We start from the raw sequence: 22,353 nt of genomic DNA on the forward strand, positions 1-22,353 counted from the left end.
ATCCATCTGGTCACCCTGACACAGAGGTAATGCTAACTCCTGAGACTGGCTTAGGGTCCAAAAGGACGACTGTTTGCAACCGTCGGAAAAGGAATCCTGCACCGTGGTGGGGCCTGAGGAAAATTTAGGCTCCTGATGTTGGAAAAGGAAAGCACAGAGATCAGAACTGAGGCCAGACCAGCAGAATAAGGATGGCCGGGCTCTGGGCTTGCCCTGACAAAGCACATCAGTGTCAGAGGGCCTAAGCCTCAGACTGTGGGCTTATCATCACCCTCTGGGTCAGTCACCCTGGGCCCAGGGAGCTTGGCTTTCAGGAGCAGCAACAGTGGAGGCAAAATGATGCAGAACTGACCCTTATTTCCTCGAGAGAAACCCACTGTTGTCTCTCTGGGCTTAGTCATCGGGAGGTCATGGAAACAATCCCATCACCCCAGCAACCAGGCCTGGCCACGGTACTCAGCGGCGGGGGCAACCTGCTCCCAGATTTAAGACAGGAGCGTTAGTTAGCATCTGCGTTTGCACGTCGGGGGCCAGCTGCCAGTGACGCATTCACCAGGATGCAGGTGAACGTCACGACCAGGCTTCCAGGGACACAGTGACGGGGAAGGCATTTTGGTGTGTGGTGAGTGAGGCTGCGCTGGGAGAAGAGAGAACCGGCTCCTGACAGCCTCCCTCCTCCAACAGCTGTTTCCCTGTTTCCCTTCACCCTCCACTGGCGAGCTGCCAGGGGTCCACCTGGGAGTTAAAACTGCAGTTCCCACCTTGTTGTGTTTCCTCCTCTACTGACAATACAGATGGACACCCAGAGGCCTTGAGAGGGAGGCCCAGGAGAAAGCAAGGCTGAGGGGTCAGGGCTCACTGCAGGGTGTGGTTTTACTGCTGGGAGATGCCTGGTTTCGTAGAACACTCTGTTCTTCCCACCCCTCTGATGCTGGAGTTCCTCCAGGCCCTCTTTCCAAGGCAGCGTTCCCTCTCCTCTGTGCCTACCGCACAGCTCCTACCTCATCCCCTGACCCCATCCCGGCAGTCCAGATTATTCTCAAGGGTGCCCCCACATTTCTGTCACTTCTCGAAGTTGAGGCCTGAGGAGCAGTAGAAAGGAGCGCTGCTCTGTGTCTCAGTGAACCTGGGTTCACTTTTTCTCACTAATTATGTGACACTTGGGAAATAATTTACCTTCCCTCGCCTTTGGTTTCCACATCTAAAACCCTCAAGTCCCACGATCTCCTCCCTTGAGGATCCTTGGGAAGGGGGTACAAATCAGCCTTGAAGTAGGACCTCCTGCTACCTCCCACACTCCCACCCTCACCATCCCTACTCCCACTGCCTTCCTCAGGGCAAGCTTTATCTGAGGTCTTGGGTCCCCAAGACATTTTCCTGGGTTGATTCTCATGTCTTCTTTTCAAACACAACAGTGAATTTAGAAGACTTTCAGCATCCCTCTTCAGTTAACTCCTCGGCTCTAAACCTAGAGGGCTGGGTTTTGAGTCCCCTTCTTGTGTCAGAGGAAGTGCTGAATGTTCAAGGCCTTTGTCCCTCTGGACCCTGGGCTCCATCACTGCTCGACACTTGTCTTCCACGGGACCCGGGGTCCACTGCTTCAAGTCCCTGACCTTCAGCTGATTTGTATTTAAAATGGAGGCAAAAGTAAAATATCTCAGAGTGGCTGTGAGAATTGGAAGAAGCCAAGAGTGCCCTGCTGGGTGATATTCTGCATCACCCTCCTCCTGCCACTGGAGGAGACCACCAGAAGAGGCCCCAGGAGGAAGGGGCCTCTGTCCTCAGAGAGGCTGCCACCAACTCTAGGCATTCCAGATGGTTCCATTTGGCACTGGCACCCGTCCCCTGACGGGGATCAGGCAGGCCCCTGACAGGCCTGAGGATCAACTAGCACTCTCCCCTGGCTGGTCACATCCCTGCCTCAGCAGGTGCTCCATCCATTCCTTATTAAATTACTGTCTCTGGGAAGACCTGGGGCATGAGGTACCAGACTAGCTGGCAGCAACAAGGACCCGTCACCTCGAGGCAATTTCATCACAAAGAGAATCCAAAGAGCTCTACCTCCCTTGTCTTAGGTTGATTCTAAAAACACTGATCTCTCTACTGTGTTTAACTACTGTGAAGAACACATTCGTTCATTCCTTCATCCAACTGATCATCCCAGCAGTGATTTTTTTGCGGCGCATCTGTTACGTGCCAGGTTCTGGGAATATAGCAGCAAGCAGAAGAGACAAAAATCTTGCCCTCTTGGAGCTTCTATTCTGGTAGAGGGACACTAAGAACAAAGTAAACAGACAGTAAAATAAGACTGTGAAAGGACTACACGGAGTGTTAAACCAGCAGACAAATGAATGGGTGGCTACTCTAAGCTGGGTGGTCAGGCCGGCTCTCTGCGGAGATGACACTAAAACAGAGATTGAAACCACAGGAAGGTTAGCTGGGTGGGACCAGGGAAAACCATTCCAAGAGGTGGAAGTGGCTAGTGCAAAGGGCCTGAGGCTGGCATGAGCCTGGCAAGTTAAAAAAACCTGAGGGAAGCTGGAGTGGCTGGACCAGAGAAAGATAGGGAGCGAGCACAGCAGATGGGGTTGGAGAGGCAGGGATGAGGTCTGGTACAGCTTTATATGTCACTTTAGGAGCTGGCTTTTATTCTGAGAAAGAAGGGAAGCCAAGGGAGAGCTCTCAGTGGGATGGCAATGTCATCTGACTTACTCCCTGAAAAGAGCCCATTACTGGCCTCCTGGGCAAGGGATGGCAGGTAGGTAAGAGCAGAGGCAGGAAGGCCTAGAGGGTGGTTTTGCAGAAGTTCAGGAGAGAGCTAATGGCGGCCTACACCAACGCATGAAACAAGCCTGGAGGACAGGCAATTTATAACTATTTCTTCAACGAATATGCTTGATGTCACCAGTTTTTCCCTCATACTTAAACAGTAAGAGAAAAAGCTGTGGACCATCTAGGCAGGCATGAAAGGGGGATTGAGAAAAACAATTCAGAATTTTAAAACAGCCCAAAAGCAATGATAGAGGCAGGTCAAGCCTGGAGAAGGTGTGCAAGTTCATTCTCCTGTAGTGGTTCTCTAATTTGGGCCATTCTGCTCCAGAAAAATGTCCTTGGTACATACACATCAGATGACACTCGCGGAGCAAAGACCTCTACATGGGACAGGCTCTGGCACCACAGCATGGGAGACACAGTGTGGGGACAGTGCCTGTGAGCAGGTTAGGAAGAAGCTGGAGGGAGGCAGAGGGAGGAGGGAGGCCATTCTGAGGGCTCATCTTCCAGGACCACCTGGGAATTCCCAAGAGCACAGGCCTCCCTCCAGGCATGAGGCTGGGTGGGCAGGCGGGCCTTGGCTTTCAGTTCTGGAAATTCCGGGGGTGGAGCTGCCCGTGACTCAGCTCAAGCCCCACGGCTCTGGGGCTTTGCTGACCAGCCGTCACTGCAGGGCCACTGTGTAATGTCAAAGTGACCCAGCCTCCCTCCCGGCTTGCTCAAGGCTTGGAACCTCTGAGATGTGTCAGCGCTGTCGTGCCAACTCCTGGGCTCTGCATGGGAAGCAGCTGTGCATGGATGCATGTGTGCGAGCAGGCAGGGGTATGGGTGCTGGGGGAGGAACATGGTTTGGGGGAAATGGGGCAGACGTTAGGTCTTCTCCACCGTGCCTTAGGCCAGATGACTTGTAATTCTGCCCATCAAACTACCCGCCGACAGCCCTATACTCTAACGTCTGAGTCTCAACTTCTACCTTCTGCTCCTGTCCCACTCTTTCGCTTCCCTGGTAAGCTCTGCTGTGAATCTGGCGTCTCCGGGGGTCCCTGTGCCGAGCACAGACACTCTTGCCATACCGATGGGTGTGGGGTCTGAAGCCCTTCACATTTCTCCCCTGCTGCTTTTACCCAGAACTCTGTCAGCCTAACTTGAGAATCACACAAATTTAGTGACTTAAATGTACATATTGTCCACACACCAGCACCCCACGCCCAATGGAAGCCCTTGTCTGAGTGGAACCCAACGTGAATCCTGATGTGAACGGGACCGACATGAGTGAGCTGCTCAGGTAAGAGTCAGGAGCCCAGCAAAGCAGGGGCCGCTGAGCTGATGTCTCCTGCTCTGGCAAGGACAGTAAGGTCAGAGCAGGGAAAGGAGAAGGGGGAGCCCCACCTGAGGCCTGCCTGTACCCTTTCTTGTCCTAGCTGCAAATTTCAGTCCCCCATTCCTGAGTCCAAAAAAGCCATTTCTGCTGTCCCTCTCGGTGGCTGACCTAGGAGTAGGGAGGTGGGGTAGGTCGTGCTTGCAAAGCTAAGGAAGCCTTGGGGGTGCCTGATCACTGATGGGCTGCGGGTTTCTCCTTCCAGGTGACCGGGTGGGATGAAGCACATGCACGAGGTCAGCAGGCAAAAAATCGTGGACAACAAATCCACCATCACGAGGGCTATTGAGGCACGGGGCTGTCTCCAGGCAGCCCAGAATCATTACCCAATGGATGCCACAAATCCATAGCTGAAGCCAGCTGCGCACAAAGTGACATGCTGGGGACACAGTCTGAACGACTGGTTTGACGCTTGCCCCTTCCGTGTTTTCTAGTACTGGAGCGGTGGCTCCCAGGGTCACTGAGCAGTGTACTGGGCAGGCCAGTGCATTCTGCTCCCACAGCAGAGGAAGGCCCCCTTTAGTCTTCTCATTTCCATTACCTAGTTCTCCACGGCCTAAGGAAGTCTCTGTCCCTGATCACAGTGCCCTGTGGCCTCTAAGCATGCTTCCTGACTCTTGGTAGTTTCACCTCCTAGAAGGTGAGGCTCAAATGTTACATTGGTGCCAGAGGCACGACTAGGCATTTCTCCAGTTACCTCACAGGTCTGAGGCCTTAAAGCCCTCTCTGCTTTCCCTTCTCTCCCACCTCCCACCAGCACCCACAGTCTGCCTGCCATCCTGTCTCTACTGCCAGTGGCTCGCGACCCAGTCCCGGCTGGTCTCTGCGCCAAGATCTCCCTCCCTCCCCTGACCCAGGCCATCGTACACACTGCTGCTGGGAAAAGCCCCTCAAACTTGCGGCCGCAAACACTGCTCCCCCGTTTAAAAACCTCTCCAGCCTCCCATCACCTACAGGAGGTCCTTAACTTGGGGTTCAGAATCACCCCAAGAGTGCATGCCCCTGCCTTTCCAGCTTTATCTTCCACCCCATTCCCCTGGCCTCAGGGTCCCCTGTGTTCTGGCCCCTCAGACCCCCAGGCAGCTCCCAAGTTCTCCCCGACTCCAAGTTCCTGCTCTAGCTGCTGCTTCTGCATTGAAATGCTCCCATCTGTGCCCCATTTACCCCGCCTTTTGGGCCAACCCCACTCTCAGGGACCTCCTTAGACCACATAAATCAAGATGCACCTTGCATGTCCCCACACACCCAGCACACTATCAGATAACGTACATGCAAAGCTCTCTGTCCACATCCAGCCCTTGTTTATAGGATGGGGTCTCAGAAGCAGGGAGTCCTTGTGTTTTATTATATTTTTAGGAGGAAAAGTGAGAATTAATTTTTTTTTTTTTACAATATTTAGCCTTCTCAAAGAAGACATTGAATATTACCACGATTTAATAGTAATATTTTACCGTGGCATTCATTAGGCCATTGATGTGGGGACAAAATTAAGGACTTGTATTTTCGAGCTATTCAAGACTCCATAGTCATAACTTTGAACACCACAGAGCAAGCCATTAGTTATACAGTCTACCAAATCCCTGCACGCTGGAGGAACGAGAAAAGTTACCACCAGTGGCTTGATATCCTCAAGAAATGTCAAAACAAGACAATATTGTTCTCAGCTGGCTGAACTTCTGAATAAAGTGAAAAATCAGAGGTGTACCTCTACCTTCAGCTACTTTTCAGTCCCAGATAGAAAGATGTGTATTTTTCGCTTGAGCAAATCAAGCTGTATTAGGGACTTCTGCCCCAGCGTTGCTACCAAGCCGAACAAGGAACCCATGAGGAAGTGCTGAGTGAGTGACATTACGTTGCTGAAACCTTTGAGGAACCTGGCTTGGGTTTGATTTTTGGGGACGTGAAAATTCACTCAAAATGAGTTAAAATGGGCAGGATGTTTTCATATAACTTAGGGGAGAGGAGTCACAGCAGGGGCTGAATTGTTGGGAAATCAGTTAGATGGTCTGGCAATATATCCTGTGTTGCTGTTTTCAAGTGGTGGAATTGGATTTAAAACAACAACACAACAACAAACTTTTTTTAAATTCTGAAAGAATTTCAAATATACAGAAAAGATGCAAGTACAGTAACTCCATATCTGGGTTTACTATTTACACTCACGATTATTTTTCCTGAACCATTGAAGAGTATGTAGCAGGGGGCATCCCCCTTTGGTCCCTTAATATTTCAGTTCTGTATTTCCAGAGAACAAAACATTCTCTTACAAAACACAGTACAGTTATCAAATTCAGGAAATTTAATATTGATTTTAATCTACAGATAATATTTCAACATTGTCAGTTGTTCCAGAAATTTCCTGTACGGCTTTTCATCTCTCTGGCACAGGAACTCTGGTCCAGGGTAACACACTACATTTCACTGTTGTAGAATCCTTGTCTTTTTCACACCTTAGATCCTCTTTCTATAGGCCAAAGTGGGGAATACAAAAACAGGTAGGCTTTTATATTTATTTCCCTCAGGGGCTTTTACACACGGATTTTTACATGTGAAAGGCATTCCATATGTAATTACTAGTTTGTATTTCTTGAGGAAAAATTCAAACTAGAAGGAGGAAGACCATGGTAATATACTTTTACTGTAAGTGAACTTGGAGAAATCCTGAAAGAAAGAAAAGTAGTCAGGTAACAACTCTCAAGATTAGGAGGGAATAAGTCCACTGGTGAATTCCAGTATGCTGTCCCCCTTCCCATGTTTGGTGCAGAGGGTCCTAGAGAAATCTCGTGAGTACTGTATTCTACCACCAAATATTTACTGAGCACTTGCTGGGCATTCTGTGTGTCCTTCTAAGGGAACACGCAATTGGAAAAAGGAATGAATCACTCCTGGCAGAATTACAGATCCAGGAACTCTGACAGGCCAGGAAGGTGGAGGTGGGGGGCGGGGGGAGCGGGCTTCTTGCACATGACTCCCAGAATCAAGCTGTATGTCTTCCCACGAGAGGCAAAGCAGGTCCCAACCAAACCTGCTCTGGAGCAGCATCACCAAGAGATTATTAAAAATTCAGCTTCTTGCACCTATGCCATGACAACAGAGGACTCTAGAATGAGGAAATTCATATTCCAAGGGGAGCCTCCAGGACCCCCAGCCACTGGGACGAGGAGCCCCGAGTCATTTACAAACCCTGTATGGCTCCTCCCACTCCTATTTTGCGGTCTAGTGTGCTCAGCCTGGGATCTCTTGCCTCCAGGTGGTGTTCTGGCTTCTCTTTGGGATGGCTGACCCAAAAGTCCTTCCGACAACCCGAGTGCAGAGAATCTATGTCCACCAGAGCAGACAACCTCCCAGCTGGCTACTTGTCCAGAGGTGTGACCCTGCTTCTCCTTCCAGCTAACGTGACTCACAGTCATCTGTTTCTGTCACATGTGAAAACTAACAGAAGTAGAAAATGCTGGATCTATGATTCCCAGGTTATGTAACCACACAGATAATCACGACTGAGCCTTATTTAAAACGGATGACAATGTAATCAGCTAACAACACTGCTTATTAGATTTCTATCTTTGAAGACGATTTTCCTCCATGACGTCCTAGGAGTCAGAGGTCAGCAAACTATGGCTAGCAGATCAAATCTGGACAGCTGCCTGTTCTTGTCCATAAAGTTTTATCAGAACACAGTCACGCCCATGTTTACCTAGTGTTTAGGGCTGTTTTCCCACTAAAACAGCAGAGTGGAGACAGAAACCGAATGGCCAACAACGGCTAAAATATTCACTCTCTGGCTATGCACAGAAAAAGCATACAGGTACTGTCCAAGAGCCATAAGGCATAGCCGAACAGTAAGAGCGCCATACCTGTTGCTTGACAGGTGTTTCCCTGTGACATGGCGGTCACCACCGTTCCCGTGGCTGCATCTCTGACGGCCGGCTCCTCACTCTGCAGGAGGTTGAGGACACATCTCCAGAGAGTAAGAGTATCCTGCAATCCTGAGAAGACCAAAAGGAATTCAAATTACCTACGGTTCAATTTACAAGCAGGTACAGATACTGCTTTAAATCCTGGGGCTGGGGGTGAGGGGTGCCTGGGTGGCTCAGTTGGTCAAGCGTCTGCCTTTGGCTCAAGTCATGATCTCGGGGTCCTGGGATTGAGTCCCAGGTCAAACTCCCTGCTCAGCGGGGAGCCCGCTTCTCTCTCTCTCCATCTGTCCCTCCTCCATGTTCATGCTCTGTCTCAAACACAAATAAATAAAAATCTTTAAAAGTCAATCAATCAATCCATGATGGACGAGAGCAGTGGTTAATGAGCAAAAGCCATTTCTTTCTTCGTGGGTATTTCAAGAGAGGAAGACTTGGTTGGCAGTCAGACTAACACTGGAAGAGAGAGGGCCCTAAGGGGTCAGGTTTGGAAATGTCTTTTGGGATGCAGGGGGAAGGCTTCTGGAAGGTGTGGCCCAGCTGACTAAGCTGTCCACAACGGGCCCAGCTGTCCACAGTGACTCACGATTCTCAGGAATGAAACTGTATGCATCAAGAATGCTTTGGGGAAATGAGCCCAGTGTTGATTTGAGTGACTGCTTGAGCTTATAAATTCTGAAAGCAAAGTTTCAATCAAGATTACACTTTATGGGGGTGGGGGGAGTAGGTTCTGAAAAGGGCAGGGAACCACGTGGAATAGTCCATGCCACGTCCATGTGAGGGCCACCCTCTGACCACCATCTGTCCTGGCAGGAGCTTTGTGTGGTCCTAGGCGCTGCTGTGGACAATGGGACAGGAAAAGACAGTACATGTGCCTGAACAACAGCAAGGAATATCAAGTCGAAGACACAAGGCAAGGAGGAGTCAGGGGCAGAAATGGCTGGCTGTGCCTCACAGCAGGGAAAGATCATAGTGGACCAGTGTGTCAGAGGCAGACTTCAGGAGGGAGGGGACAGGTAGGCAGGGCCTCATAGAAAGCATGTGTGCTGTACAGGGGATGGGCCCAGGCTTGGGCAGGGGCACAGTGGGAGGCCCACAGAAGACCACCACTCACCACCCCTAGCCTTTCAATGGGGGACCTGCCCTGTCCTAAGAACTCCCCTTCGACTGTCCTCTCCCTCGTCTGCTCACAGAGAACCTGGGACCAGAGACACAGATGCATTAGTCATACCAGGAACAGCAACATTCTCTCTGGGGTTTTGCTTTCTCTTTTCTGTTATAAATCTGGCTTTACATTTTACACAGTCTTTCAGAGACTGTCCATTCTAATTGTTCTCTAGGGTTGAATATTTTCCTTTTTTAGTATTTTCTTCCTTAACTTGGATCATTTATACCCATTGAGCTCCTCAATCTTCCCTCTTTAGTCTATTTTGATTTCTCTTTTTCCTTAAATGACTTCGCTCTGTCCTTGGTTTGTCCCCATGAACTTTTATGTCCATTGTCTCTCAGTTCTGTACCTTCTCTTCACAGCCACCAGCCACCACTGACCTCCTTCCTTATTGCCTAGAATGCTGTAACCAGCTCCAGAAATTAATCAGGAACCAATGGCTTTTACCCAGTACTCCATTTTACTCAGTATTCTAGGTTATTCCACACACGTTTTGCCTGCTGTGAGCTAGTGTTATAGTAGTCAGAGTCACCCAGAAAATGCCGCAAATGATATTCTCACGAGAGAAGCTTCACCAAAGTTTTTGGTGAAGTTTTGCTCTTACCCCTCTGGGTCAGGTGATTAAGTCACCATCACCGAAGGCCCTTCCAGTCCTCCTTTGGGCATAAGAAAAATGCTTGGAAGTTGCTTAGAAGAAAGAATTAAAAGGATTATCAAAGACAACTTTGGGGCGCCTGGGTGGCTCAGTGGGTTGAAGCCGCTGCCTTCGGCTCAGGTCATGGTCTTGGGGTCCTGGGATCGAGTCCCGCATCGGGCTCTCTGCTCAGCGGGGAGCCTGCTTCTCTCTCTCTCTCTGCCTGCCTCTCCATCTACTTGTGATCTCTCTCTGTCAAATAAATAAATAAAATCTTTAAAAAAAAAAAAAAGACAACTTTGTTTCCCAGAGGAATCCAGGCGCACGAGACATTTAATTGGTCTGAACTGTGCTAATGCTTAAAATGTGAAGCTCACCACCTACAAAAACAGTTCTCTCCTTCATTCTGTAAATCCTTTCCCCACAACTCCACTGATAGCTCTGTGGATGCAGGGACCACGGCTTATTCTTATTTGTTGAATCTTCCTTTCATGTTAACCTCCAAGTCTTATTGATTTACTTCCTAAACACCTTTTGAGCCTGTCCTTTCTTCTTCTTCAATGCCCTGGCTTCAGCCTGTCCCATCCCTTTCTCACCAAGATCAACGGAACAGGCTTCCTAGAAGAGGGGATAGTTAGGCTGAGTCTTGAAAGACAAACAGAAGTCATTCAAGCAGCAGTCTGTTTCGAGAACTGTTCCCCACCAAGCATGCATGGAGCCTTGTGCTGGGGAGCGGTGATTGAGGAGCAGGGAGGGCTGGGCAGGGCACAGAGCCATATGAAAGGGGGTTTTGATTTTATCCTGAAGGCAACGGAAACCCACTCAAAGGCTTTAAGCAGTGGTGTGAAATGATCACTTCTGTATTTCAGAAAGACCACACAGGCTTTTGGAAGCTTAAGGAGAATGGCTTTGGGGGTAAGATGGAAAGAAAGGAGGCCAGTTAAGAGGCTGTTGTGAAAAAGGAGGAATTGGGAGGGTTGGGGGAAGACATTTGAGAAATGCAAAGGTACAGAGCACATGGTCAGTTTTCACCTTCCCCCAGTTTTTATCCTGGAGTAATCTATTCATGCTTTTAGCTCACTGGGCTCAATGGACCTTGGACTGCTCCCTGGGCTCGGTGCACTTACCAAGAACAGGACGGGGGCTGGTGAGCAAGAACGGTGCGGTGCTAGTGAGGGCTTCAGCAGCGGCCAGCCTGGAGTCTGTGGGAAGGTGCTCTCCACAGGAGGTGGCAACCAGCTGAACCCATCGCTTCAGTGTGGGGGTCACCAAGTCCTTGGTCTGAAAGCACAAAGCGTATGGCAGGTCCGCGATGCAGTTAGGGGCTGACATGGAATTAGGTCCGAGCCACCTACACCACACTGGATGTGCAAATTAGTTCTTAGCACAGGGGAAGAAAAGTTTTTTAGTTGCTTTTCCAACCCAGCTAGGGAGAAATAAACAAGCCCAGGGAAGAAAGTGCGACCAGTCTTTCAGTAATACTGAGTCACTAGAACTAGCAAGAAAGTTCCTGGAGTCTTTGTGATGCACATCAGAGTATCAGAAGGTTGGTGTGTTGGGACAGCTTCAGTAAAGACAAGCCTTTTGCGCAAAGGCTACAGCAGCAAATAATACTGTTGTCTCCCAGAGCCAGATGCCCCTTCTATCTCTAGTAACAGAACCTCAAATTTTGGGCTGGGCATATAGACTACATTTCCCAGGCCCCTTTGCACTTGGGAGTAATACTGGTTAAGTTCCGACTAACGGTGTATTATTTTTGGGTCATGCCTTAGAAAACAAATGTGAGGGCACCTGGGTGGCTCAGTGGGTTAAGCCGCTGCCTTCGGCTCAGGTCATGATCTCAGGGTCCTGGGATCGAGTCCCGCATCAGGCTCTCTGCTCAGCAGGGAGCCTGCTTCCCTCTCTCTCTCTGCCTACCTCTCGGTCTACTTGTGATTTCTCTCTGTCAAATAAATAAATAAAATATATTAAAAAAAAAAAAAAAGAAAGAAAACAAGTGTGACCTTTACTTCCCAAGTCGCTCTTTCCTGCTAGCTGAGTAAGGACAAGATGGTGGAAGTCAGAGCAACCATTTGGGACCATAAGATCGAAGCCAGGTTGAAAACAGCAGAATAAGGTACAAAGGTCTAGGGACCCAATACTGTCATGTCACCATTATCTGCTTTGACTGCTGTGATCTAGTTTAAGCCACTGTATTGATAGTTTCCGCTAAAACATTTAAAGCAGCACTCTAACATTATCGTTCAAAGAAAGCTCTGTTTTTATAGTAACAGTTTTTTTTTTGAGATACAATTCACACACCACACAATTCACCCATGTAAAGTACATAGTCGAGTTTTTAGTATGTTCACAGGTTTGTACAACCATCACCACAGTCAATTTTAGAACATTTTCATCACCAAGAAGAGAACTCCTGTCCCCTTTAGTTACTAGCGCCCCACCCCCAGCCCTAAACCACTTACCTACTTTCTGCCTCTACGGATTTGCCTATTCTCGACGTTCCACATAAACTGATCTACGCAGTATGTGGTCTTTAATGACTGGCTTGTTTCATTCAGCAGGTTTGTAAGGTTCGTGCATGCTACAGATTTAGCAGCATCAGTATTCTTTGTGACTAATATTTTCTTGAATGGACATACATTTTGTTTACCTATTCCTCAGTTGATGGACATCTGGACTGTTTTCTGTCTTTTAAACCCTGGTTTTCTATGTATTCTAGAAAGGGGATTATTGTTCCAAATGTACTTTCCTTCCCCTATCGAAGAAGCCTCTTTAATTGTTCAAAATAACCACTGATAGGCCTCTGTGGACTGAACTGAGGAGCAGCTGGGACCCTGAGGAAGAGGCCAACTCCCAGGTCTTCCTGGTCTTTTATGCACTTCTCTATGGTTTTGTTACTTTTCCTCTCCCTAGAAAATTCCCAATTTTTATCAAATACTGCTTCATTCAAGTACCAAGCAGTGCCTTTAAGACGCACATGACTACTGGTTAAGACACACCTGTAGATGAGAAAGACATCTTTCAGCGGATGGGATAGGCTTCCCTATGACTGCTTTATTGGAATTGTTTCTTTCCAATAAAGAAACTGGGCTGCAGTTTTTTTCAGCAAATCCTCTCCCTTCCTATAAATCTCTCCCCTTCAAGCCCCTGGCGCACACCACTGGCTTTTTTTCTGGCTCTTGTCTCTCCTAGTGACCAGCCAGCTTCGGGCGCCCCCGCCTGCCTCTGAATGATCCACGGCAACTGTGCATCTGCTGAGCTCTCACCCTCTGTCCCCTCTGCCCAGCCGCCACTTTCTGAATACGACGACCTCCTCTGTGAAGTCTTCTCCTTAGCAGCTCCACACTCCCTTCCTCCTCTGGATTTCTCCGGTCTCCTCCACAGTGGGGCATTTAATGTCACTGTCTAATGCTCCTCCTTGCTTGTGACACTGTCCCTCCATCTCTGTTCCTCTCCCGGTCTCCCACAACTCTGATAGTGCTGCTTCACCATAAGGAATTGGAACCCGGGATGTCACGCTGTCACCATCACAGCGATGGCACGAATAACCAGGAGCGTCCGGTAACTTTACTGTAGTACCGATTGCCTTATACTTCTAATAATTCTCTGCTGGGGGCAGCTTTCTCATATGCCCCAAGTGCACTTGTATTTTTCCTAAGGCATCTTCCCAGAAGCTGTCTCGGTTACTTCGGTTCCACCTCTCCCCCAAAGGGCACATGAGATGAAGGGGTACATCCGGGTCTCCATACAAAGCCAGCTGGGCCATGTTCCAGGGGGAACACTGAAGCCTTAGGGATGTATTTCATACTTCGTTGCCCAAGATGCAATCCTAGTGACTTGCTCACTCACTTTTTTTTGGAAAAGAGTCTAGCTAGAAAAATAGGAAAAAAACAAAGGGTTTGGGTGGGTGTGTATGTGTGTGTGTGTGTGTGTGTGTGTGTATTATAGGAGAGGAGGTTGTGTTACCCTCATGGACCCAAATCAAGCGTGCCCAGAACAAGAGAAAAGAAATGCTGATGGTGGTGCTCAGAAAATTCTACAGAAGTTATGCCCAAAGTGAAACATCCACACGAATAACACTTTTGCAGAGGGGACACATCCAGCCCTACTGATTCTGCTTGCTGAGACAGTTCACTTTCACTGACGCCTTCCTGGTAAACAAGAACACAAAGACCCCAGATCCTGGCCCACAGGCCACCCTTACCTCCTCACATGTCTGCAGCTGGTGGGCGATCACTCTGGAGGCAAGTCTCAGAGCTACACTTTGAATTTCAGACCTAGGAAAAGTAAGCCAAAAACACACAGAAAATAAAACCATGTGTACTTTGCATACAGATGGGTTCTTGTTGATAGTCTGTAATCCATGCCATTGTGAATGGTGGAAATGCTCATGTCAAGGCCATACAGATGCTTCCAGAAGTAATTACCTCTTGGTTATTAATGTGAAAACTCTGACCTCATTCTATAGCTTGAGCTAAGAACATGCTCCTAGGCTGAGATTTAGAAGGAAACACAGGACCTAAGGTAAGGACTGTGCCTCAGTCCATTATTTAACTGACTGCTGGGAAGGACCACATGTCGGCGAAGGCTGCAGAGGGAGCAAAGGGGGCAAACCTTTCATTGGAAGCAATATCCATTGTCCAGATCAGGAACTCCTTTGGGGTCAGGTGGATACAGTGCTCGGTCTGGAGAAGCCACTCACTGGGGTCTACGCAATGGAGAATTTTCAGTATCTGTGTGTGTCAGATCCATGGGAAAAAAAAAAAAAAAAACTCAGGAAAAAGTCTCCAGAAGCCAAATAATCATCACTTGTACCAAGAAAGGGGTGTAGCTTTCAGAAAGCTTCATTGACTTCTTATTTCTCCCTTAATATTTTTGGGAAGCAAGACAGGGTGGAGCAGTGACAAACCCAAGGGAACTTATTGACCTGGGATCAGAGTTTGGGTGCCCTGATTCCTCGGCCAGTGCCTTTTCCTTTTGATGATGCTTCCCAGGTGGCCACCTGTCCCCACACACCCATGTTGACAAAGACTACCCTCTGCCACGTTCTACAGCCAATTTTCAGTGCTGCGTTTCTTGAGGTGCTGAGTGGCTTACTCTCAGTCTTTATCTTGGCTTACTGCCATCATTGTTACCATTGTCATGATCATTTTTAGTGCCCTTCCGTGCACAAAGCCATGAAAAGCACTGTATGAAGAGAGTCCTTGCCCTCTGGATGTGGCATCTCCTTCCTACTGCTCCTGGGGAAGCCCAACCCAATCCCGCCTATGTGATCTTGCTACTGTCAGCTTGCCAAAGAGTGTGGGGAGTGGAAGGGAAGGGTCCGCACACCAGAGACTTTACCTTGCAGAAGCATTCTGGGTGCTTTTCCTTCATAGCCAATGTCAAGAACGTCCCTCCCATATTGCACAGCAAGGGTGGCAGTCCCTTCTCTCCTAATCCAGAGCCTGCTGTCGAGAACCTTTCTAGCAGGGCATCCAATGTCAGCAGGCGCACTTCGGGGAAAGAGGACTCCAGCAGCTGAGAGAAGGAGATGGGAATGGCCTCTGCCTGCTCTCCAGCCTGGGCCGCCACCGCCCACACTGTGGCGATGGCCAATTTGGTGAGGCTCTGCAGGTACTGGGGCAGGCCCGGTGCCGTGAAGGAATAGGGGAATCCCGTTATCAGCTCAGATTGTGAGATGATCCTCCTGACATCCTCCCAGAAGCCAAGACGCTCCATAGCTGAAAAAACAAACAAGTAAGGGAAAGAGGTGATCACTTCAAAGTCCCACAAAAGGGCAGTGAAGAATGCAAGGCGCTGGGTACGTGGATGGGGACCACCAGATGCCTTTCCTGAGCAGATTCCACGGAATGATGCGGTAAGTGACCAGTCCACACAGCTTCAGAAGCTGAAGGCATGAACCAGAAGTCTGAACCTAAATGGGCTAGTCACTTACTACATTTGCCCAGAAGCAATTTCTATTCAGTAATTCATAATGTTTCCCCTGGAGGGACAAAAGGCTTTGCTATCAGGAAAAATGCTCCTGGCACCCGTCCCCAGCACTTCATAGGTATGAACTCAGGGACCTCCTGAATCACTTAGCCTCAGAGTTGAGCAGGATAAAAGGACATCTACTCCAAACTTCCTTTAGGGGCTCAGATCCCTCTACAGCACCCTTCCTTGAAGGCTCCTGTTCTGCCCTTACAGTGACTTGGAGCTCACAAGACAGACTGCCTATTCCATTGTTAGGCGATCTAAGTGTCACCACCCTCTTTTGAGACAATCTACTCATTGGCCTAATTCTGCATTTGGAGGTTCTCAGTGAGCCTAGGCATGATAGCCCCCATCTTCTCCAGATGAAACACCCCTACTTCCTCCAACAATTCCCCATATGGTGGGGTTTGTCTTCTCTCGATATTCTAGCTGCCCTCCTTTGGATATCCTTCCCCCCTCTTAGGGTCCGGTGCCATAGAGTGGAACATGACTCTCCCACGTGGTATGACCACAGGATGATGACTTTCCCTGTTCTGACACTGGGTGACTGGAGTTGCATCACACTGTTGACTCATGGAGCTTAAAGTCAACTGAAACCACAGTCTTTCTTTTTTTACATGGTCTACTGAGCGTGGTGAGTCATCTTCCTCCCACCTTGTACTCAGTCCTTAGATCGGGACTTGTTTTCTTTGTTTGCTTGTTTTAAACCCAAGTAAAACCGCTGTTAAATTTTATCTCCCTGTTAAGTTTTATGATTTCCCTTTTAGATTGCCAAGATCTTTTCATATTCTCACTTGGGATCAAAACAACACATTTCCTGCTTACTATGTCCTGGGAGCTAAACAAAATGAGAACGCTGTCCTTAAGGAGTTTCTAGTCTAGTCTGAGAGTGAGAAATGAGCAGGTAATTCCAATACAGTGCGGTAAACGATAATCTGAGTCTTTAAGGGGAAAGGAGGGGACAATGTGTTGGAGCCATTCCAAAGGCAGAGCAAAGGTCCAAAGGCATGAACCAGAATGGACTATGTGGGGAGTGACAGGCAATCTGACAGGACTATAGCATGGAGTTCAAGGTGGGGAACAGCAGGAGATGAAGCTAGAGAAGCATTGTGGCCAGGGCATTCAGAACCTCCTAGGTCATGCGTAGGGGCCTAGACGTTCTTCTGGAGGCAAGGGAATGCTACTGGGGGGGTTACTTCAAGCAACAAGGTCAGGCAGTAGTCTAGGAGAGAAATGATGAGGGAAGGAAGGGATAGGGAGAAGAAGATGGATTTGAGAAGCCAGTGAGGGAGTAAAATGGGCAGTACTGGGTGACTAACCAGGGAAGGAGTCTTGAGCACCTCCCAGAACCCATACAACCATACAACCAACATATTCATCATCCAACAGAAGTTGTGTAAACCTCAATGTGACAAGCATGTCGTAAATGCCTGTAATCAAGTACTTACTGAAACTGTGGACTGGGCCAGTGTGGAGGGCAGAAGGCGTCGCTGAATGTTAGAAGCAGCAGAAGCAGTTAGAAGAAGCCCCATCCCCTGCCTATTCCAAACTCTCACCAATTCATTACCAGTTACAAATCCTCCTAACTTGACCGTCTGTGCATGGAATTTCATCTACAAAAACATCATGATAGACCTCATCAGAGGCCTTGCTGAAATTTACATATCTCATAACTCGGTGAACACTACTGCCTTCTAGAAAACTATCATAAACATAACAGAAATGTAAAAGATAATGGTAATAAAAAAAACTTACTTGAAATTGCAAAATCTCATAGGCTTGCAATAGTCGAGGAATCAAAAACATAGAATATTCATGTTACACATCAAATTGTTACAAAAGAAGTTTGCCCTAAGAGGCAAGGTGGGGGCTCATGCTCCAGTACGACTGGGCACCCTGAAGGACCCCATCCACCATCTGCCGACTGTGGCTGCAGACGCACTTCTGCTCTTAACTCAGAGTCTGCAGAAGTCTAAGTTCAAGTAGGAGGGCAGCTATTTTTACAAAGAAGCAAGGAAGCCCCCAGATAGTTGGGGTCCTCAACCTCTGCGTCACCTGTCCCAGTACAATTTAGTAATGACACTATGACACCATGTGGTCTCCACGTACCACTTCCTACCCTTCCTATCCATTGCTGCCTCAAGACAACACTGCCTTAAGTAGGAATTTCATTTGTTTGGCAAGGAGTCAGAAACATGGCTCAGAGATCTGTTCTTCAGAATGTTATGACAAACAGGAAGAACTGTCTAGGCCATTCTGGATGATTTTCAGAGGAACCTGTTATCTAAAAATATTCCAGGCAGAGGGCATTATTCACTGAACTCAAGAGCCAGGCACCCAGACCCATCTTCTTCCTCTAGGGCCTTGAGGAAGGATGACATCATCAAGAACCCAGGGACTGAAGGCATTGGCCCAAAGAAAGATGGGGGACAGGCTTGGGAAGGGCTCCTTTGGGACTTCTTAGCCTACATTGCCAGTGGAGCTCAGCACAATGTCATAAGCATTTACTGAGCATACGTTAGGTACTTTGGGAGAAGGAGATTCAGAGTTGAGAAAAAAAAAAAATTACTTGCTATCAAAAAGCTTTAAAACAAACCTTTTTGGGAGGATAAAGACAGCTACAAAAGTGCAAAATGCTTAGGGCCCTAAAATTGTTAGTGAGAAAAGCTAGGTTTATGTGCTGTGCACTACAGAATGTTGTATACCCATTATTCAGTGCTAGGAACGATTACTTCTAGAATTTTTTAAGATTTTATTTACTTATTTAAGTTATCTGCCCAAGGGTGCAGGGGATGGGAGGTAAAGAGAATACATGAGCCATAAGAAGGACCAAAATGAATGTGATGGGCACTTATTTTTTCTATGGGAAAAGACAAAATAAAAGCTTTCAGGAGGGAAAAAATTTAAGATGGGTCCTGCAGACTGCCCAGTGGTGCCTGACCGGGGGAGGAATCAGCAAATGCTCCAGGGAAATTTAAGAGACAAAGAGTAGGGCGCTTGGTGGCCCAGTTGGTTCAGTGTCTGCCTTCGGCTCAGGTCATGATCCCGAAGTCCTGGGATCGAACCCCCTTCTCCCTCTCTCCCTCTGCTCCCCCCACCCCCAGCTTGTGCTCTCACTCTCTAATAAATAAATTACATCTTAAGAAAAAAAGAGAGAGACAAAAATTGACCAGCGGAAAAGTTTGCTGAATTAGTATGAATTAGCAGAGGAGCTGTGAGGTCAGAGCTGTCAGAGCTACAAGCTAAGAAATAATCAAATGACACGCATTTAGACACTTTCTCCTAACTGCTGCTTAGACCCAAAGAGATGACCTAAAGCAGAGGCTCTGAAACTGGAGTGAGCCTCAGGCTCACCTGGAGGCCTTGCTAACCCACAGACCACTGCCCAGGCCTCACCCTCCACGTGTCTGATTCAGCAGACCTGGGGAGGAGGCTGAGTTTGCATTTCTACTAAGCTCCCAGGTGCTGCTGCCGCTGCTGGGCCAAGGATGTTTGGTAATCAGAGCTTCTTAAAACCACACACACCTAAATCCCATGCTTGCATACTCGGAGTCAGTTGGCTTGAGGTGGGCACAGACACCTGTAATCTTAAGAAACCAACAGCTAATTCTGCTCTGTACCTCAGCTGAGAACCAGGCTCCCAAGACATGACCTTCAAAAGCGCTTGTAGGGTTTCTGGAGCTAGGGGTTTGCAATCCCAAGTAGAGCACAGCTGATTCCAGCCCCGTGGTTCATTATCGTGAAGAACTAGAAAATTCCCCTACATCCCTTTTCTCTTACAAATAAAAAGGTCAGAGGAGGAAAAAACCAAGAAGAATTGAAAAGAATGAATAAGCCCTAGAATAAAGGCACCTGGCAGGCAGGCCTCAAGGCTAACTCCCTAGGCGCAGGCTCTGTTCTCGGTTTAGGATATGGCAGTGAAAGTGACCAGGCTCCGTTCCCATGGATGCAGGGACCACAGAGCACCTTTCCCCCTGAGCCTATAGCAAGGGGCTCTCCAGGAGGCTGCAGTCAGAGGTAACCAACACTTTCACACGAGCAGCTGCAGTGACTAGAGCTTCAGAAAAGCAACTATGCAAGGGACACTGGGCAGCAAGTTTGGGGTGAGCCTGGTTTTAAAGGACCGGGTGATTCTAGTGTGATTCTCCTGGGCTTGACAGCCACTGCTTCACCAGCAGCCGGTAGACAGAGTTCACCAAATGGTTTTCACTATCCGGACTTCTTCCTGGCCAAGCACTGGTAGGGTCTTGCCCTACCAAATGCATTTCCAAGTCCAGATCAACATGGGGTGTTTATTTCCATTTCCCTCAGTAACTTGTCTACGGCATGCAAAAAAACTGAAATCAGGTCTTCTATGGGGCTCCCCAGTCTGAGGTTTAGAACCTCTTTTCTCTGGAAGATAACATTTCTGTTTGCAATTTCAGTTTCCATTGCTTTGGGTTTCTTCTTTCCCATCTTTCTTGGAAAGCCAAGTGTTCCAATGAAAGAATCAAGTCCCTCCTTTAATGGGCCCATCTTATTTTTCAGGAATTAGATGATTTTTTCAAACTTATTGATTGGAATTTCTTCTCATCTGTGTGGTCATTTTAGTCACCCAAGTAAGTATGACTGATTTAAAACATTAATTTGATTTCATTTTTTAAATTAACTTTTTGTTTCTTTAGAGTGTGTTTCCAGCCTTCAAAGGAATGGCTTAATGGCTGAGTCCACTCGGAAGGACAATACCTCCTACTATGTTAAGTCCTCATTCAATGGAGAAATAGTTTGGAATCCAAGGACCACGAAAATGTCAAAAGCACTGAGACAGAATGTGACACGTTGCCAACTTTTTACCTTGTCAAGGAAGTATGTTAAAAACCCACCATCTATTATCATTTTCATGAAAGAAAGGCTATCTTTACATGAAAAAAGGTAGTAAATCCATAGTGTTATCCTAAAAGCGTAATTCTTTAAAGACATCTGGCTTTAAGAAGTCTGCCATAGTACCATTGGGTAATAGTTTGACTGTGAAAGCGTCACCAGGGACTGGCATAAGGGAACTGCAGTTTTGGGGAAGCTGGTAACAGTTTCCTGAGTGTGCTCTGGTTGGACAGCACGACTACCCCGAACAGAGGTCTTCTACAGAAGAACCGCAGGGACTCCTCTGGGTCCCTCGGGGCAGTGAGCAGAGTGTCTGTGTGAAGGACCACACTGGCCAATTCACACGGTTCCCTCCCATAATCTTGAATGTACTATTTTAGCAGTTCTTGGTTTTCTGGCGAGCTGCAGATTGCAGTGTTAATGTCTGCAACCTGAACGGTGATTGCTAAACTAACTGATTTTTCAAAGCCGCCACTCCCTAACCAACCAATGTACAGTGCATACATCAACCCAGCTGCTGAAAAAGGATTTAAAAGCCGCACATGTTTGGAGCAGGGACAGCGTCCTATGTCACAAATCCTGTTTTATTACTTAGGGAAGTCCGTCTTCTCCCCAGAGGAGGAGCACAGCCCCAAAGGGCAGGCCTGTGGGTCATTCATCGTTGATTTTCTGAGCTTGTCATATAGATGGGTTAAAATTTCTTCTTTTTAAAAAAAGCAAACAAACAAACATAATCTTAAAAGATGCATGTTAATCTATCTAGCCTTAATAAGGACATTCTGGGGTGGGGGGAAAAGTAGGATGAGATCATTGCCACACAATTATGGATACAGTGGAGTTTCGTTGTTAAGAGCGTTTAATTTAGGGGTGCCTGGGTGGCTCAGTGGGTTAAGCCTCTGCCTTTGGCTCAGGTCATGGTCTCAGGGTCCTGGGATCGAGCCCTGCATCGGGCTCTCTGCTCAGCAGGGAGTCTACTTCCCCATTTCTCCGCCTGTTTCTCTGTCTACTTGTGATCCCTATCTGTCCAATAAAAAAAAATTTTAAAAATTATAAAAAAAGAGTGTTTAATTTAGGTGAATTTAACTTGAGGTACTCAGCATGAGAGATAGGAAAATAACAATTAAAAGAGAGGGCAGTTTCACTCAGCACCGTTATCACCGAGCATATTTCTAGAAGGGCAGTTGTGCTGCTATCTCAGACCAGAGGGGCTCAGACTTGTGTGTGCTCTCTTGCAGAGGTCCAAATTCAGTGGGTCTGGGGCAGGGCCCCCCAGATCACATTTCTAACAGACTCCCAGGTGATGCTGAGGCCGCTAACAGGAATCGCGTTTTAAGACCCTCCTGAGCCCACCTGAGTGCCTCTGTGCTCCTGGCAGTGTAAACGCTTTGCTGTGTGGCAATGTGTGTGACTCTAGGGGTTAGTGGTGTTTGTCTCTATACATCACAGCCCCTAATCATAAAGTCAACCCCTTCATCTAGTGTTCATCCAAAAGCTCCTGGCCTTCGCTGTTAAGTCATGAATCCAGAGAGCCTGATTTTGTGCTGAACTGGACAAGAGGGAGTAAGTGTGCAGGCCCAAAGACAGCATTTTCTTGGCTCTGCAGAGGCGGCTACAGGGGAAGCCAAAGCCCCAGGCATCACCATGAAGTTGT

General features: G+C 47.9%; 1 protein-coding gene across 2 annotated transcripts; it reads right to left on the minus strand.

The window, feature by feature from the left end:
- Window positions 1–6,426: 6,426 nt before the first annotated feature.
- On the minus strand, window positions 6,427–17,783 carry LOC309872561 (tRNA (32-2'-O)-methyltransferase regulator THADA-like). Of its 2 annotated transcripts, none has more exons than XM_082746905.1 (7): window positions 17,598–17,783; window positions 15,210–15,589; window positions 14,481–14,599; window positions 14,071–14,143; window positions 10,994–11,147; window positions 8,005–8,136; window positions 6,427–6,614 (listed from the first exon to the last, which is right to left on the minus strand). In XM_082746905.1, exons 2-7 carry the CDS (start codon window positions 15,585–15,587, stop codon window positions 6,595–6,597), a joined length of 876 nt encoding a protein of 291 aa, XP_082603031.1. In that variant the 5' UTR covers window positions 15,588–15,589; window positions 17,598–17,783; the 3' UTR covers window positions 6,427–6,594. The 2 variants fall into 2 exon arrangements, with proteins under 2 accessions (XP_082603031.1, XP_082603030.1); XM_082746904.1 differs by having other exon boundaries at window positions 6,427–7,345; window positions 17,598–17,780.
- Window positions 17,784–22,353: the final 4,570 nt, after the last annotated feature.

This window comes from Mustela nivalis (assembly GCF_964662115.1).
Source record: "Mustela nivalis genome assembly, chromosome: 8".
NCBI classification, from domain to species: domain Eukaryota; kingdom Metazoa; phylum Chordata; class Mammalia; order Carnivora; family Mustelidae; genus Mustela; species Mustela nivalis.

What these genes read in the sequence shown, in the direction of transcription:
- LOC309872561 (XM_082746905.1), bottom strand. Translation starts at nt 15,587, where the DNA reads ATGGAGCGTCTTGGCTTCTGGGAGGATGTCAGGAGGATCATCTCACAA. An exon ending in GATATTGCTTCCAATGAAAG is followed by an intron (nt 14,144 to 14,480) that starts GTTTGCCCCCTT and finishes TACTTTTCCTAG; the next exon opens with GTCTGAAATTCAAAGTGTAG. An exon ending in CAGCCCCCGTCCTGTTCTTG is followed by an intron (nt 8,137 to 10,993) that starts GTAAGTGCACCG and finishes TGGTCTTCTCAG; the next exon opens with GATTGCAGGATACTCTTACT.